The following is a 16,111-nucleotide window of genomic DNA, read 5'->3' on the forward strand; positions in this document are numbered from 1 at the left end:
TACTGCATTTTGCTGTATTTATTCATTAATATTGCAGTACAGTACTGTAATGAGTACAGTAAATAATTTTTCATCATAAATGTACTATTCATTCACAAAATATATAGTTTTGTGCTGAGCCAAAACAGGAAAGATCATGTAAGATGGATGCCATATTTTTGCTTGATTTATTGTGCCATTTTTCATAAGAAGTTTAGTTGACTATGATTATCACACGTTAAAACAGAACACAAGAGAATCTTTTATCATTTTATCACTGCTGATGGAGTGAACAATACAATGCGTTTTACTATTAATGAATCTGAATCAGATTCTTTAATAGATATAGATATACATCTATATCTATATATATCAATATCTATCTATATATATGTGTATATGTATATGTATATATATGTATATATATGGTATATATTACTAATTATATATATCTATATATATATATATATATATATATATAACTGAATCATAAAATTTGGAACGTAGGAGCCACGAAGAAAAGTGAAACAATGGAGTAGCTGCAAGATCTTTCGACTCGGCGTCCTTTACTGCTATGTAAAGGACGTTGAGTCGAAAGATCTTATAGCTACTCCATTGTTTCAATTTCCTTCGTGGCTTCTACCTTTCTGTGTGTATATACATTAGTACCTCAGGATACAAAATTAATCCGTTCCGAGGCAGCCTTCGTAACCTGACTTTTTCGTATCTTGAACCACATATTACATGTAAAGTGCCTAATTCGTTCCAAGCCCTACAAAAATACCACAGTAAATTTTATAATAAAGCTAAATTGACCAATAAGCAATGAAATACAACAATTTGGACCATTTAATACCTAACATAACCTATACTGTAGTACATACCTGTAAATAAAGTGTATTAGTGTACATGGTACAAGAAATACTTTACGTACACGTACTTACATATGTAGTAAAATGTGGAACCTAACCTACCTTTCGAGTGAGGCGATCTCCGAAAGTGGCGACAGAGGATGAGGACAAATGGCAGAAAATATGAACACTTAACTTTACGAAACACATTAAAAAATGGCAGAAAACATTAACACTAAACTTTACGAAACACATTAATAAATGGCAGAAAACATTAACACTTCTTGATTATCTCCATCTCCGTTCTCCATAGAAAGCATCCTTTCTTTCCGTGAATTTCAGCAACATTCTTGGGACCAATGGCTAATAACGTAAGTACTAATTAAGTTCACACACAACACAATAAAGTAACTTACAGTACAACGAAAGCGAAATCACTGACACGAATTTACGTTAACAAGCTAAATACGTGTGATGGAACGAATTCCAGTGTTTACGATAACGCTGCTGCAAAAAATGGTCAAGGAACACCTTTACATAGAGGCATGATGCTGACCAATAGGAGAGCAGGATCTTATGACGGTGACTAGCATCAGGAACCAATGGGAGAGCGGGAGGATGGTGGCGAGTCTACTCAGATGGCGGCACGCAAGTTTTAAAATTGTTCTCGGTGGTCTGGGCGAATCTCGGGACTTTACAGTAACACCCTTTCGTAACCTGAATTATTTTCATATGCAGAGGCAAAAAAACTTCGTAGTATTCGCTTTCATAACTTGTATTTTTCGTAAGTTAGGACTTTCGTATGTGGAGGTTCCACTGTGTATATATTAATTATATATAATATATAGATATATATATATATTATATATATATATATATATATATATATATATATATATATATATATATATATATATATATATATATATATATATATACATACACAGTGGACCCCCCGTATTCGCGTTCTCCAGATTCGCGGACTCACACATTCGCGGATTTCTCTCGGGAACGTTTCCCTGCATTATTCGCGCATTCGCGGTATTTAACTATAATAAATATCCACAAATTCCTGGGTTTTTTTATGAATTTCATCATAAAATGCACTTTTTGTGATAAAACTATTAAAAAAACCATGTAAGAACATTTTTAGTGGGTTTTTCTTGAGTTTTAACTAACAAAATAGGCAGGTTTTAGCATTTTTATAGGGGTTCCAAACATTCGCGGGTTCTAACTATTCACAGGGGGGTCTGGTATGCATCCCCCGCGAATACGGGGGGACCACTGTGTATGTATATATATTATATATAATATATATATATATATATATATATATATATATATATATATATATATATATATATATATATATATATATATATATATATACACAGTAGTTCCTCAAGATACGAAATTTATCCGTTTCGAGGCGCCCTTCGTATCATGAGGTTTTTGTATCTTGGACCGCATTTTACATGTAAAATGGCTAATCCGTTCCAAGCCCTCCATAAAACCACCCCATTAAATTTCATAATAAAGCTAAATGACCTATAAACAATGAAATACTACAACAATTTGGACCATTCAATACTTAAATTAAGACTAAAAATGCAAAAACCTGTAAATAACGTGTAATATTAGTGTACAAGAAATTATTATTACTGTAACATAAAATGTGGAAGCTTACCTTTCGAGTGAGGCTACGTACATACGTAACTATCCAAGAAGATTGCTTCTGCGTACTTTTCACAATGTTCCTGTGTGAGCCTTTTCGGGGGGGTGTCTTCTACAAATTATTGCACTTTATGAAAAGCGGCTTTAATTTCTTCTGCATTTTTTTTTTTTTTTTTTTTATGTAATATGTACGTGTAATATGTACGTACGTACACTTTAAAAAATATACGTACGTACTACAACGTAACTATCCAAGGAAGATTGCTTCTGCCTACGTACTTTTCACAATGTTCCTGTGTGAGCCTTTTCGGGGGGTGTCTTCTACAAATGATTGCACTTTATGAAAAGCTGCTTTAATTTCTGCCATTTTTTTCTTCTTTTTTTGATTTTTAACTTTTTTATTTCCTTTTTTTTTACTTTACGTAGGTTTTTTTTTTTTTTTTTTTTTTTTTTTTTTTTTTTTTTTTTTTTTTTTTTTTTTTTTAACAGAATTTCAACTTTCTTTTTTGCACCTCATGACTCTGTTGCCCTGGTGTCCATCAAAAACCCTGCTCAACCAAATGCTCTCTCTGCAACTGATTTGGGTACTGAATGTTCGGCTGCTGACCTTCAACACTAAAACTGAAGTGCCTTGATTATATGTACACTACATACTGGTATGCATGTTGTAAATGATTGTCTACACCCTCTGTTCAGCAGGGAGTGGAGATTCTACCAACCTTGCAAGTTTTCCAGTTATCCCGTGAGAGACCCCTTGATCACTTATCCCATGTGAGAGATCTTGGTCACTTTTTTTTAAAATATTACGTACACATTGACGATCCCGAAAACGAATACCGCGTGCGTACTATAACAATGCTGGTACCGAGTGGCCGAGCCACGCCACCACGTGTACATAGTAGATGCATGATGGGAGGGACGCTGGCCAATAGGAGAGAAGGATTTCATGGCCGCGACTAGCATCAGGAACCAATGGGAGAGCAGGAGGATGGTGGCGAGTCTACTAGTATACTAAGATGGCGGCGCGCGGCGCGATTTTCCAAAATTGTTATCCGGTGCCGAATCTTGGACTTTCAGAAACCTTTCGTATCTTGAAAACTTTTTGTATGGTAGAGCCGTTAAATTTTTCGATTGGCTTTTGGTATCCCAAGTTTTTGTAAGTTGAGCCTTTCGTATCTCGAGGTACTACTGTGTGTGTGTGTGGTGTGTGTGTGTGTGTGTGTGTGTGTGTGTGTGTGTGTGTGTGTGGTGTGTGTGTAGTATATATATAAATATATATGATATATATATATATATATATATATATATATATATATATATATATATATATATATACTATATATATGAATATTAGATATTTATGTTACACTTTTTAAAATTTATTTTTATTTTTCTATTTAATTTCATTACAGTGTCAATAACCTAGGTGTTGTTTGATGGTTTTCTTTTTAAATAACTCTGGGGTTCTTCCAAATAATTTTTACCATGAAACTTGAACTTATTTTAATGTTATTCATGCAATAATGTTGTTTATATGAATGTTATTCTTTTACAGTTGTTGCTATCTTCTTTGCTGTGCTAGTCTTTGGCATTATGTGTTGGTCACGGGATTGGTTATTGAACCCCAATTTCAACTACCTTTCATGGTCCTATGCTTTTGCAGTCATAGCAGGAGGAATCCATGCCTTTGCAGGTCTGACTTTACTTCATGTAAGTTGAAAAAGTTTGTTTTTTATGGTATACGTATTGGTTTTATTTGTCACGTATGGTTCATTAAAAAAGATGTAATATGGAGTAGAAAAAATTTGCTGTAATTTTATAAATTATTGGTAGATATGATGGTTTCTTCAAAAACCCAATTAACCTTTAATAGTAATATCATTACACAGTGCAAGGGGAAAAGTACAAGAGAATATTTTAAAATTTCCAGTTTAATCTAGAATTATAGTACGATGTAGATTAGAATGATAAAAATGTAAGCATTATAACTTTTATCCTTCATGTAATTCAATTACAAAATTTTTAGTTTTGCTTTGCATTTAATGGTATTACATTCTCAGCATTTGAATATCATAAACAAGTGATATAATATAGTTATATAGTTCTGAAATTATTTATGAAATTCATAAATAATTTCATTATTCTTGGTGTAGGCTAATTGTTTATTTAAATGATTTTTGTATAGTATACTACTGTTATGAAAAAATGTTAAAAATTAACCGCACATTTTCAGGTTTGGAAAAGTATTGGGAAATTTAATAACATACCCTTTGTTCAAGGTGAATTATTGAAAATGTAATGAAAACATTTGTTGCAGGTCATTGTCTCCAAGTACATACTTGCACCCAGACATACTTATATGGGGCTAAATGTCCAGTACCATTATCTCATAAAAGAAAATGGATAAAACTGAAAAATACCAAATTATGTTTATGATGTTTACTGTCTTATGTTTGTTTTTACATTTATCCTCAAGGGGCTGGTACTGAAACACAGTGCCCATACGTATTGCACATAAACTTGTAGTTACCAAACCAGAGGGTTGTGGTAGTATTCTTCAGTTTTACCAAAACAAATAAAACTAGTACACCACATATAATTTGTTCATGAAACTTACCTGTCAGTATATATATAGCTGTATTCTCTGAAGTCCGACAGAATTTCTAAAAACTTACGACACACGTATGTGGGAGTAGGGTGGTTAGTACCCATTGCCCGCCGCTGGGAGGCGGGTATCAGGAACCATTCCCATTTTCTATCAGATTTCTTCTGTCGCCGGTGTTGTAAACATCTGTTTACAGCACCTCCGCCTCAGGATTTTGGAAAACTTTATTTGCTTGAGTATCCTCTTGACTTTTTTGGTTATTTGTTATTGGATCGATAGCTTGGCATACGTGACTTTGGATTGTTTTTGATTTTGGCTTGGTTTTTTTCCTTAAATATGTCAGGTTCTAGTTCGGCTAGTGCCAGAGTGTGTATGAAAGACGAATGCAAGGTGAGGTTACCAAAAGCTTTGGTGGATCCTCACACAGTGTGTAAAGGTTGTAGGGGGCAAGTGTGTAGGTATGATTTTCGCTGCACGGAGTGTGAAAGTTTGAATGATGCTCAATGGAAGACTTATGAATCCTATGTAAATAAATTAGAGCGTGATAGGATCAGGAGGTCTTCCTCCAGGAGTAAATCGGGTAGTAGACAGGGTAATAATGTAACCCCTTCTAACCCTTCTTTAGATTTTGTGACTCCTAACCCCGTAGTGTTGCCTTCGGGCTCAAGTGGTGTCTTGCGGAGGGTAATGCCCTTTCGCTTATTTTAGATTCTTTGAAAACTCTGGAATCTAAGGTTCTAGCCCTTGAAAACAGGGAAAGTGCTAAGTGTAGTGATAGTGCCCCCAGTGAAGTGGAGGGGGCGTCAGATCGGCCCTATAGCGCCTCTAGGCTGGGACCTCTGCCGGACTCCCAGGACTCAGGAGAGGGCATGTCGAAGGCCGAAGGAGGGTTACGGGGATCCCCCACCGATCTGACGTCCCTTCAGCAGTACATGTTGACGCTTCAGGCTGCTAAGGAGCGTGCTCGAGCACGTGTCCTAAAGGATTGTTTCTCGTCTTCCGACGCGTCCTCCCCGCGCAAGGGGTGGGAATCTCGTTCGGATTCGCGACCGTTGAAGAGGACGTTTCAAGATCAGGACGCTTCACGTCATGCTTTGTCGGATTGGCATTCTTCTCCGGAAAGCGTGTCCTTTCCGCCCCAGAGAAGGCTAAGTCGTCTTCCCGATGAAGACGTCTTTGAGCGCCCCTGTGCTCTAGAGCTAAGGCTGTTCCTGGGAGAAGGAAGAAGGCGTCCCCATCGCCCCTCACCTTCTCGCAGGCATGGCTCTTCTCCTCGTATAGATCCTTCGCAGACGGAGGTGATCCTTGCTATGCAGCGACAACTGGATGCTTTACTTAAGCAGAAGGAAACGGTTTCGGGCCGTAAGAAGGATGATAGACTTCCGATCAAGAGATCAAGACAGTCTTATCCGCCTGCTCGTCTTTCGTCCCCGTTTCATGGTATTTCGGCGTCTAGACTTCGTTCTCCCCAGCGTTTGTCTAGAGGTGGAAGTAAACGTCAGGAGAGAGAGAGGTTTCTCCAGTCTGCCCTCTCTTCTCGACGTGAGGACGCTCGGCGTTCCGACATCGACGTTTCTGATGAAGATGCTTTAGTTTCTGAAGGACGGAATTTGGAACGCACCGCTCCGCTTCGTCATGCTTGTGTTGACGTGCATCGGGACGCTCGTCAAGTGTCAGTTCCTGTATCTTCGCGGGACGATCGTAGAGACGCTTCGAGGGACGCTAGGAGGGACGCTCCGCTCATCGCTTCTTTGGACGCTTCGTTGGACGCTCACTTGGACGCTGATTTGGACGCTTCATTGGACGCTCGGAGGGACGCTAGGTTTGACGCTCCGATGGACGCTAATAGACATCGTCGTAAGAGCGTCTTGGACGTGAGTACGGAAGTTCGCTCTCGATCGGACGTTATTCCCGAGTCTTTAGATGACGCTACACGTCTTCCTTCTACTTCGCGGTCTACTCAAGTTGTGATTGCTGCTGTTCCTGTATCGGCTAACGATTCTGTTAAGGATACGTTACCCTCTTCTTCTCGTCACCGGTCTGATAGGAGACTTGGAGTGAAAGGTCTTTAGTTCCTCTTTCTTCGGAGTTTAACTCGGGTAAGGAAGAAGGGGAATTGAGCTGTTCTTCGGAGGAGGTGGATGAAGAACAACCCTCGTCGTCGTCTTCTTCAGACTATCAAGTTTTGGCTCGGCTGCTCCGTGATTCTTTTGGAGATACCTTCCTTCCTGCTGCTCCGCCTTCTCCTCCTTCGCATTTTCGTCGTCGAAGCTAAGAAGACACCAGGGTTTGTTAAGATGAAAACGTCTTTGTCTACCAAGAGGGCTTTCCGGAAAGTTAACACTTGGATGGAGACTAGGAAAGCTAAAGGAAGCACCACTTTCGCCCTGCCTCCGTCTAGGCTTAGCGGTAAGGCAGGGATGTGGTATGAAACCGGTGAGGAGTTAGGTTTGAAGGTTCCGACGTCAGCACAGGGAGATTTCGCCAGCGTTGTAGATGCTTCAAGAAGAGCTCTGTTAGCCTCAGCGAAGGTGTCGTGGACTACGTCAGAGATGGATCATCTGTTGAAGGGTCTGTTTAGATCCTTAGAAGTATTTAACTTCTTAGACTGGTGTCTCGGAGTACTAGACAACCAGTCGCGTAAGCCAGATTCGATCAGCTTGGGGGAGCTGTCCAGTGTTTTGTCATGCATGGACAAGGCCGTCAGGGATGGCTCAGAGGAATTAGCATCTCATTTTTCAGCAGGCGTGTTGAAGAAGAGATCGCTGTATTGTAATTTTGCGGCTAAGTCTGTCTCTCCCGCACAGAAGACAGAACTTTTGTATGCGCCGTTCTCGAGTCATCTCTTCCCCCAGGCTTTGGTGAAGGATCTGGCAGTAAGTCTGCAGGAGAAAGCTACTCAAGACCTTTTGACGCAGTCGTCGAGACGTCCTGCTGTCCCTTCCACGTCTTCAGGAGTTCAGTCTTTTTAAGAAGCAGAAGCCCTTTTGTGGAGGATCTTCAGCTAGATCTGTATCCCGAGGAAGAGGTCTTCCTAGAGGTAGAGCCCCGGCTAAGTCCAGGGGCAAGAAGTGAGAATGCGTGCCTTCAGTCACCGGTAGGAGCCAGGCTTCAGTTGTTTGGAGGAGCCTGGAGAGAAAGAGAGGCAGACACCTGGTCTCTCAACATCATAGAGAAGGGGTACAAGATTCCGTTCGTAAAGCCTCCCCCTCTGACTTCCACTCCCAGGGACTTGTCCCCGTCGTATCCTCAAGAGAAGCAAAGGATTCTTTTCGATCTGCTCGAGCAGATGCTCGAGAAACGAGCAGTGGAACAGGTCTTAGACCTGGCTACGCCAGGATTTTACAACAGATTGTTTCTTGTTCCGAAACACTCGGGAGGGTGGCGGCCAGTCTTGGACGTAAGTCGTCTGACCTCTATATAGAAAAGCAAAGTTCAAGATGGAGACACCTCAGTCAGTTCTAGGGGCCTTAAGACCGGGGGATTGGATGGTATCACTCGATCTTCAGGACGCATACTTTCACGTCCCGATACACCCCCAGTCTATGAAGTACCTTCGGTTCGTCCTGAAAGGAAAGGTGTTTCAGTTCAGGGCTCTTTGTTTCGGTCTGAGTACGGCCCCATTCGTGTTCACCATCTTAATGAAGAATGTGGCGAGGTGGCTCCATCTTTCCAACATCAGGATCTCGCTCTACCTGGACGACTGGCTCATACGAGCTTCTTCGCAGACCCGGTGCCTGAAGGACCTGAAAACGACTCTGGCTTTAGCTGCGTCCCTGGGACTTCTGGTGAACTTCGAAAAGTCACATCTGACCCCAACACAGTCCATCGTGTATCTGGGGATTCAGATGGATTCAGTGGCTTTTTCGGGCTTTTCCGTCCCAGGAACGTCAGCAACAAGGCATAGAGAAAGTGTCAGCCTTTCTAGGGAAAGATTCATGCTCGGTGAGGGAATGGATGAGTCTGCTGGGGACCATTTCCTCGCTGGAGAAGTTTGTTTCCCTGGGGAGGCTACATCTCCGACCTCTTCAGTTCTTCCTGTCGGACAATTGGACAGAGAAGGACAACTTCGATATGATCCTAACCATCTCAGAAGAGGTGAAGAGCCATCTAAGATGGTGGCTCGATCCGTTTAAAGCTCTCAGAGGGCATATCCCTCAAGCTTTGGAACCCCGACCTAGTGTTGTTCTCCGACGCGTCATCCACGGGGTGGGGAGCAACACTAGGGGGGGAGGAAGTGTCAGGCACCTGGAGAGGGGAACAGGTAGCCTGGCACATCAACTTCAAGGAGCTGGCAGCGGTTCTATTAGCGCTCCAGTTCTTTCAGGACAAAGTCTCCCGTCGAGTGGTTCAAGTCAACTCGGACAATACCACAGCCCTGGCATACTTGAAGAAGCAAGGAGGCACTCACTCTCGCTCCCTGTTCGCTCTAGCGAAGGAAATTCTGATTTGGGCGAAAGCAAGAGAGATCACGATCTTGACAAGGTTCATTGCCGGAGTCGAGAACGTCCGGGCGGATCTCCTCAGTCGACAAGGTCAGTTGCTGCCGACAGAGTGGACCCTCAATCAAGACGTATGCCAGGAGCTGTGGAGTCTTTGGGGACGCCCCTTGGTGGACGTTTTTGCAACCGCAAGGACGACGAGACTCCCTCTTTACTGCTCCCCAGTTCTCGATCCGGGGGCAGTAGCAGTAGACGCCCTGTTATGGGATTGGACGGGCCTAGACCTCTACGCATTTCCCCCCTTCAAGATTCTGGGGGAAGTAATGAGAAAGTTCACAGCTTCGGAGGGGACGAGGTTGACGTTAATCGCCCCCTTTTGGCCTGCAGCAATCTGGTTCACAGAGGTGATGTCCTACCTGGTGGATTTTCCGAGATCTCTCCCGTTAAAGAGAGATCTACTCAAACAGCCCCACTTCGAGAGGTACCACAAAAACCTCTCCGCTCTGAGTCTGACTGCGTTCAGACTATCCAGAAGTTGGCCAGAGCGAGAGGTTTTTCGAAACCTGTGGCTAAAGCTATCGCCACCGCGAGAAGACCTTCGTCAATTCGCGGTTTTAACCAGTCGAATTTGGGCCAGCTTTTAGGAGCTGGTGTAGGAAGAAAGGAGTTTCCTCTACCACGACCTCTGTGAGCCAGATCGCCGACTTCCTTCTTTATCTCAGACGAGATTTAAAGCTCGCAGTGTCTACCATTAAAGGCTACAGAAGTGTCTTGTCTGTAGTTTTTCGACATAGAGGTCTTGACCTTGCTAATAATAAAGACCTTCATGATCTACTGAAATCGTTTGAGACCACCAAGGTACCGATGGCTAAGTTGCCTTCGTGGAATCTGGACGTGGTTCTCAAGTTTTTAACGTCAAGCCGCTTCGAACCTATTTACTCTGCCTCTTTGCGAGATTTGACGAAGAAGACTGTATTCCTAACTGCTCTGGCGACGGCGAAGAGGGTTAGCGAGATACAGGCGATTAGTAAACACGTCGGCTTCAAAGGGCATAATGCAATCTGCTCTTTGAGTATGTCATTCCTGGCTAAGAATGAGAACCCTTCCAACCCTTGGCCTAGGACGTTCGAAATAAAAGGTATGGCAGAAATCATTGGTCAAGAGCCAGAAAGAGTCCTGTGTCCTGTTAGGGCTCTTAAAGAATATCTTCGTAGGACAAAGGAGTGTAGAGGTTCTGCGGAGAATTTATGGTGTTCGGTTAAGAGGCCTAATATGCCCATGTCTAAGAATGCACTGGCATTCTTTTTGAGGAACACCATTAAGGAGGCGCACGCTTATTGTCAAGATAGTGACTTTAAGCTTTTAAAAGTTAACGCTCATGAAGTAAGGGCTATTTCGACTTCTATAGCATTTCAGAAAAATATGGCTCTCAAAGATATTTTAAGTGCTACTTTTTGGAGAAGTAACTCGGTGTTCGCCTCGCACTATTTACGGGAGGTCAGAACGACATATGAGAACTGTTACTCTCTTGGACCATACGTCGCCGCAGACACTATCTTGGGGGCAGGAGGTAGCACTCATCCTTTCCCATAGAAAAGGGTAGGTGAGTTTTTTAATGTTCGCAATGTTTATGGGTTGTAGGGCACGGCCCGCCGATGCGGTCTTCCCTTCTTTTAGCCTTTGGTATATGGGAGTATTTGTTTAGGCTAACTTAGGTGGTGGTTTTGCCTCGTTGTCCTCTTGAGTATGGTCATGGTCTAGTCACATTGTGGTCTCGTCCCCGTTGGCAGATCATCTAGAGCGCACCAACTATACAGGTCTCTACCTTGTTGGTAACTCTAGTGAAGCAGATGCAGGCTTGGGTGACAGTAATCACGAAGTCAGCTATGCTAACAGGTAAGGAACCAAGATGTCAATCATCTACATATATATGTTTCCTAAATCCTTTTCTGTCTCTCCCACCGCCAAAGGTGGGATTCAGCTATATATATATCTGACAGGTAAGTTTCATGAACAAAATGATATTGTTAAGATACAATAAAGTTTGTTCATACTTACCTGGCAGATATATATATTTTAAGTACCCACCCACCTCCCCTCAGGAGACAGTGGAGATAGAAATCTGATAGAAAATGGGAATGGTTCCTGATACCCGCCTCCCAGCGGCGGGAATGGTACTAACCACCCTACTCCCACTACGTGTGTCGTAAGTTTTTAGAAATTCTGTCGGACTTCAGAATACAGCTATATATATATCTGCCAGGTAAGTATGAACAAACTTTATTGTATCTTAACAATATCATTTTTATGTACAAGCATGATAGGTTATCCCAGGGCCCATTGACGTCCTTTAGATCACTTAAGCCATTCATTGTGTACTCTGTTGGAAAAGCTTTGTCATGAGTGTTGTGGTGAATTTTATAGTGAAAGTAACATTTCTGGAAATTTTCTGTAAGTTAAATGCATAGTAAATTGCAATTAGTTTTTAACAATCTAAATATGTACTACCTTACTTTTCAGGAGACATACGAAGCCAGAGATCGAAAGAGAATGGCATCCAATGTGATGCATATGGAGCCTCAAGGACAGTTTGCTCATGAGATGTCTTCACAGGGTTACATTTAAAGGCCCATATAGTAAATCTGTTGTTTTTCTACATTGGAAAAAAAAGTAACACTTCAAAATGTTGTAGTGTGTATGAAAATAACTGGCTTTAAATTCGTGTCACAAGACAAAATTTTCATATTTGTGAACTGCCTATTCATATACAGTATATTGCTTCTTTTCCATACTAAAAACAATTTAAAATTGTTCGTTTTGTATCATTACTTTTGTATTGTTATTAGTTCATTACAATTTTCAAGATGCTAACAGTATTTTAGTTGGGCAAGGTTGCCTAATTTGTGCACATGGATATACTGCATCAATTTTTATTTAATATCTGTTTAGCTTTTCAAGTTGACCTAGCTCAGTCTTTTAGAATAAATCACTGTTATTGGTTGGATAATATAGATGTTCTTAAGGTAAAGCCTGTACTATCTGAATGGAACTGAAAATTATGCGCATTAAATCTGAATTATTCCTTTCTTTTAAGATCTATAAAAGATATTTAAACTTTCAACAGTATAGTACCATGTATATTAAAGTTGCTACTATTTCCAAAGCAAAACCATGCATATTTCATCTCTCTAGTTCCATTGTTGGAGCAATAGTTCATCCTCTCAGAACTTTGCATTGCATCACTTTGTGATGTATTTTGCAGAAGTCTGGGAAGAGAGTATAGGATGGATTTTTTCTTTATACTGCATTAGTTTGAGATAAGAGTACAGGATAGCTGTTTTTTTTTTTATACTTTCCATTTTCCAGTTTGTATTTTTAAGTACTTGGACAGAATACTAGGAAATGTTTTACTAAAATCATGGTACTGTACATATTTTTTTTTTTTAAATTCAGCTTATATCCTTTTTAATCAAACCCTGAGCAATTTCTTAATCAGGTATTTAAAAATTTTTCGGACAAATCTGATATTTAAAATTGTCAGCTATAAATGGTGAAAAATTTTAAGGTATAGGCTCTTAAAAGGAAAATTGTATGACTGCATTGTGTTCCTGGTATTTCAGGTGAGTGGCTTGTGAGATTGACTACAAGATGTTAAACAACTGTCAAATATGATGACTGTTAATTCATACCACCAGACCATGAAGTGTAGATAGGAGAGAATAGTATGTCTTGTTGGCAATTAAGAACACAGTAATGAATAGTAGCACTTGCTCAAATAAACTGTTATTATTGAGATGTAATAATTTAATGATGTCTAGCTTGAAGCAAGATGATCATGAAAGGCATACAGATGTTTATATCCTCTAGATGGGGTCTTGCTTAGATTCCATCTGGTCTAGCTGTTTATAAGAGGTTTTGTTGGTTCATGATGAAATGGATTAAGTTTGTTGATTTTTTTTCATTTTACTGTTGAAAGGAGTCAACACTGAAATAAAATTTGATCACTACAGTACAAGGTGTTTGTAAATATGAGGATGCCATGTAATAGCTACTTGGAAAAAATAGCTACTGAAACCAACTTGTTTATTTTTAAATAAGATTCTGTGTTGAATGATTACTGAATGCGAGTTTATTAACCGTCCATATCACCTTTTTATATAACATTTTTCATAATATAAAGTGATATCCTCATTAATGTGTGTTAATTTAGTATTTTCCAAGTAGTTTTAGCTTATAAATTTAGTCACAATTACTGAAATAATATGATTTGTAAGAATATAGTATTGGTGATAAAACAATACCAAATGAGAATGTTCAAATTCTTACACCTGCCTCAGTAGATTTACAGTTTTTATTAATTTGGCATATTGTATATTACAACTAAATATTAATTTATTGTTTTCTGTACAAACCATGTTGTCTTAGAACACAGTATTTAAATTGGAAATGTTGAGTATTTTATAAATTCTGTAAAAGTTTAAATTAAAAGTTAAGTGATCTAGTGTATTACATAGAAATTTAAATGAAAATATTTAAAGTATTATATAAGACTACTCAGGCAAGACACAAAATTACAATATTATTATTGTCAACTGCATCATATGCAAAATATACCGTCCATTAGTGTGTGGAATAAGTATTTTTGTAAGATATTTTTAAATAACATTCCCTGTATATAGGATATATTAAAATGCTGCCTTTCATTATCCACTTTAGATAAGGGTTTTCCTGTGAAGTTTTCAGTGTTGAAAATGGTCCATAGCAGTAGTCACTCTTACCAGCTTCTTTGCAGCTATACGTCACCTTACTGTGACTGTATTTTCTGGATTGAAAAGTTGTAGAGGGTTGTATGCTTATGAAAAATTACAAGTGGATGGATGGATGGATTTATGAAATTTTGGGATAAGCCCAAGCACTGGGACCTACTTGGTCATCCAGCGGCGTAGTGGAACGAAATAAATAACTTAATGATTAACGTAAATGAAACTGATGATAACTAATGGGAGTAAAAATTTAAAAACCATATTTCATAAAAAAAGTATGAATATTTTTTGATTAAAAATATATAAAAAAAAAAATTAAAAGAAGAGTAAATGGGTATACTACATACTTATGAAAAATAGAGTATAACTGCAGTAGAATGGGTTATATTTTTTCAACCAAAGACAATTCACCTAAATGTATTGTCTTGTAATTAAGTTTTCTTATGTTGATAGCAGGGCTAGCAATGCTTATCAGTTCTGGTATTCTAACTGGGGAATTAAGTCATGATGAACAGAAAAAACTTCAGTAAAAGTATTGAGGAAAATATTCTAAAGTAATAGGGTAGTGCAACCTCAATGCAATATAATCTAAACAGGATGTGGTTAGTCACAGGAAAAAAGTATTCTTTAATTATATATCATTAAATAATTAAAATATATGAAGAATAGCAATGAAAACATGTATGCATGTAGACCTGGACTTTATAATAGGTAGTGTATAATCAAAAACATCTCAAGAGCAGTCAAACCTTTCTCAAATAGCTTACTTTTAATACCCAAGTGAGTGCAAATGATGCAGCATTAACCTCTATGCTAAATAACCTGAAAAGGTAGTCTTAAATGAAAGCAAATAAAGGAAAATGGATTGCTGTATATGATAAAGAAGCAACAATATAAATTAACTAAGTATTATATGCTATCTCACCCTGCAAACTATTTTCCATCACTAATAAATAATGTACTATCCATCCTAGCTATATATCAGATGTATGATAGTTTACAGTGTTGGCCTGAAAACGTTCAGGAAGAAATGATTAAAATAAATAAATACACACATACAATACATGTCTATAGAGTGGAGTGGGATGGATTGGTAGTTAAAGGATGAGAATAAATTAATGATAAATGAAGACGATTATGTGATAAATGAGGTTGGAACTAAATTATGAATAGAACTTATAAAAAACTGAATTAGATAAAAATGACAAAAGTCAGCTATTTTAGTAAAGTATAAATATGTTAAATTTTATTGATCAAATTAGTCTTTCTTAAAAATATCAATACTCTATGTAACGGAAAATTATCTGATTCTGATAGTATTTCTGATAATGGTTGATTGCTTAAATATAGATTTCTTGTATTAAAAATTAGATTATCACATAGAATATGCTTTACTGTTAAAATTGTGCTGCAATGAGGGATGTCCCCATGTGTTGTTCGTCTTTAAATACTAATGGGTTAGTCTCATATGAGCTATTTGTAATCTTGTTAATGTCACTTCAGCTTGCTTTTCATTTTGTACTCGTGAATTCCACGAGTTAACAATTTACTGTTGTCTGTTTTGCTGTCCCACAGATTTTCCCATTTTATTTTTATGCATTGCTTCAGTGAGAACACCAACGTGCTTGCCACTTATTTTTTATATAGGAACAAGTAGACCATTTCAAATACGTAAGTAGGTAGCATGAATATGGTGGAATGGAATGTCTTCTTTAGTAATGACATCTCTTGCTTCATGGTCAGCAAGTTCGTTACCTACAATGCCTACATGGGCAGGGACCCAGCAAAAATGGACTA

The 16,111-nt window shown here is 39.0% G+C and overlaps 2 protein-coding genes across 15 annotated transcripts in view; one reads left to right on the forward strand and one right to left on the reverse strand.

The window, feature by feature from the left end:
• LOC135219932 (uncharacterized) overlaps positions 1-14,242 on the forward strand; it is a 30,807-nt gene extending 16,565 nt beyond the window's left edge. For all 8 annotated transcript variants that reach the window (XM_064257158.1, XM_064257157.1, XM_064257156.1 and 5 more), the window contains 2 exons: positions 4,060-4,214; positions 12,072-14,242. In XM_064257158.1, the coding sequence (XP_064113228.1) occupies positions 4,060-4,214; positions 12,072-12,176 (260 nt within the window). In that variant the 3' untranslated portion in view covers positions 12,177-14,242. The remainder of the gene's footprint in view (positions 1-4,059; positions 4,215-12,071) is intronic.
• The window catches only part of LOC135219934 (uncharacterized), a 276,412-nt gene that overhangs the window by 76,281 nt on the left and 184,020 nt on the right, over positions 1-16,111 (reverse strand). The gene's annotated exons all lie outside the window — the stretch shown is intronic.

The sequence above is a fragment of the Macrobrachium nipponense genome, chromosome 1 (assembly GCF_015104395.2).
Source record: "Macrobrachium nipponense isolate FS-2020 chromosome 1, ASM1510439v2, whole genome shotgun sequence".
Lineage (NCBI taxonomy): Eukaryota > Metazoa > Arthropoda > Malacostraca > Decapoda > Palaemonidae > Macrobrachium > Macrobrachium nipponense.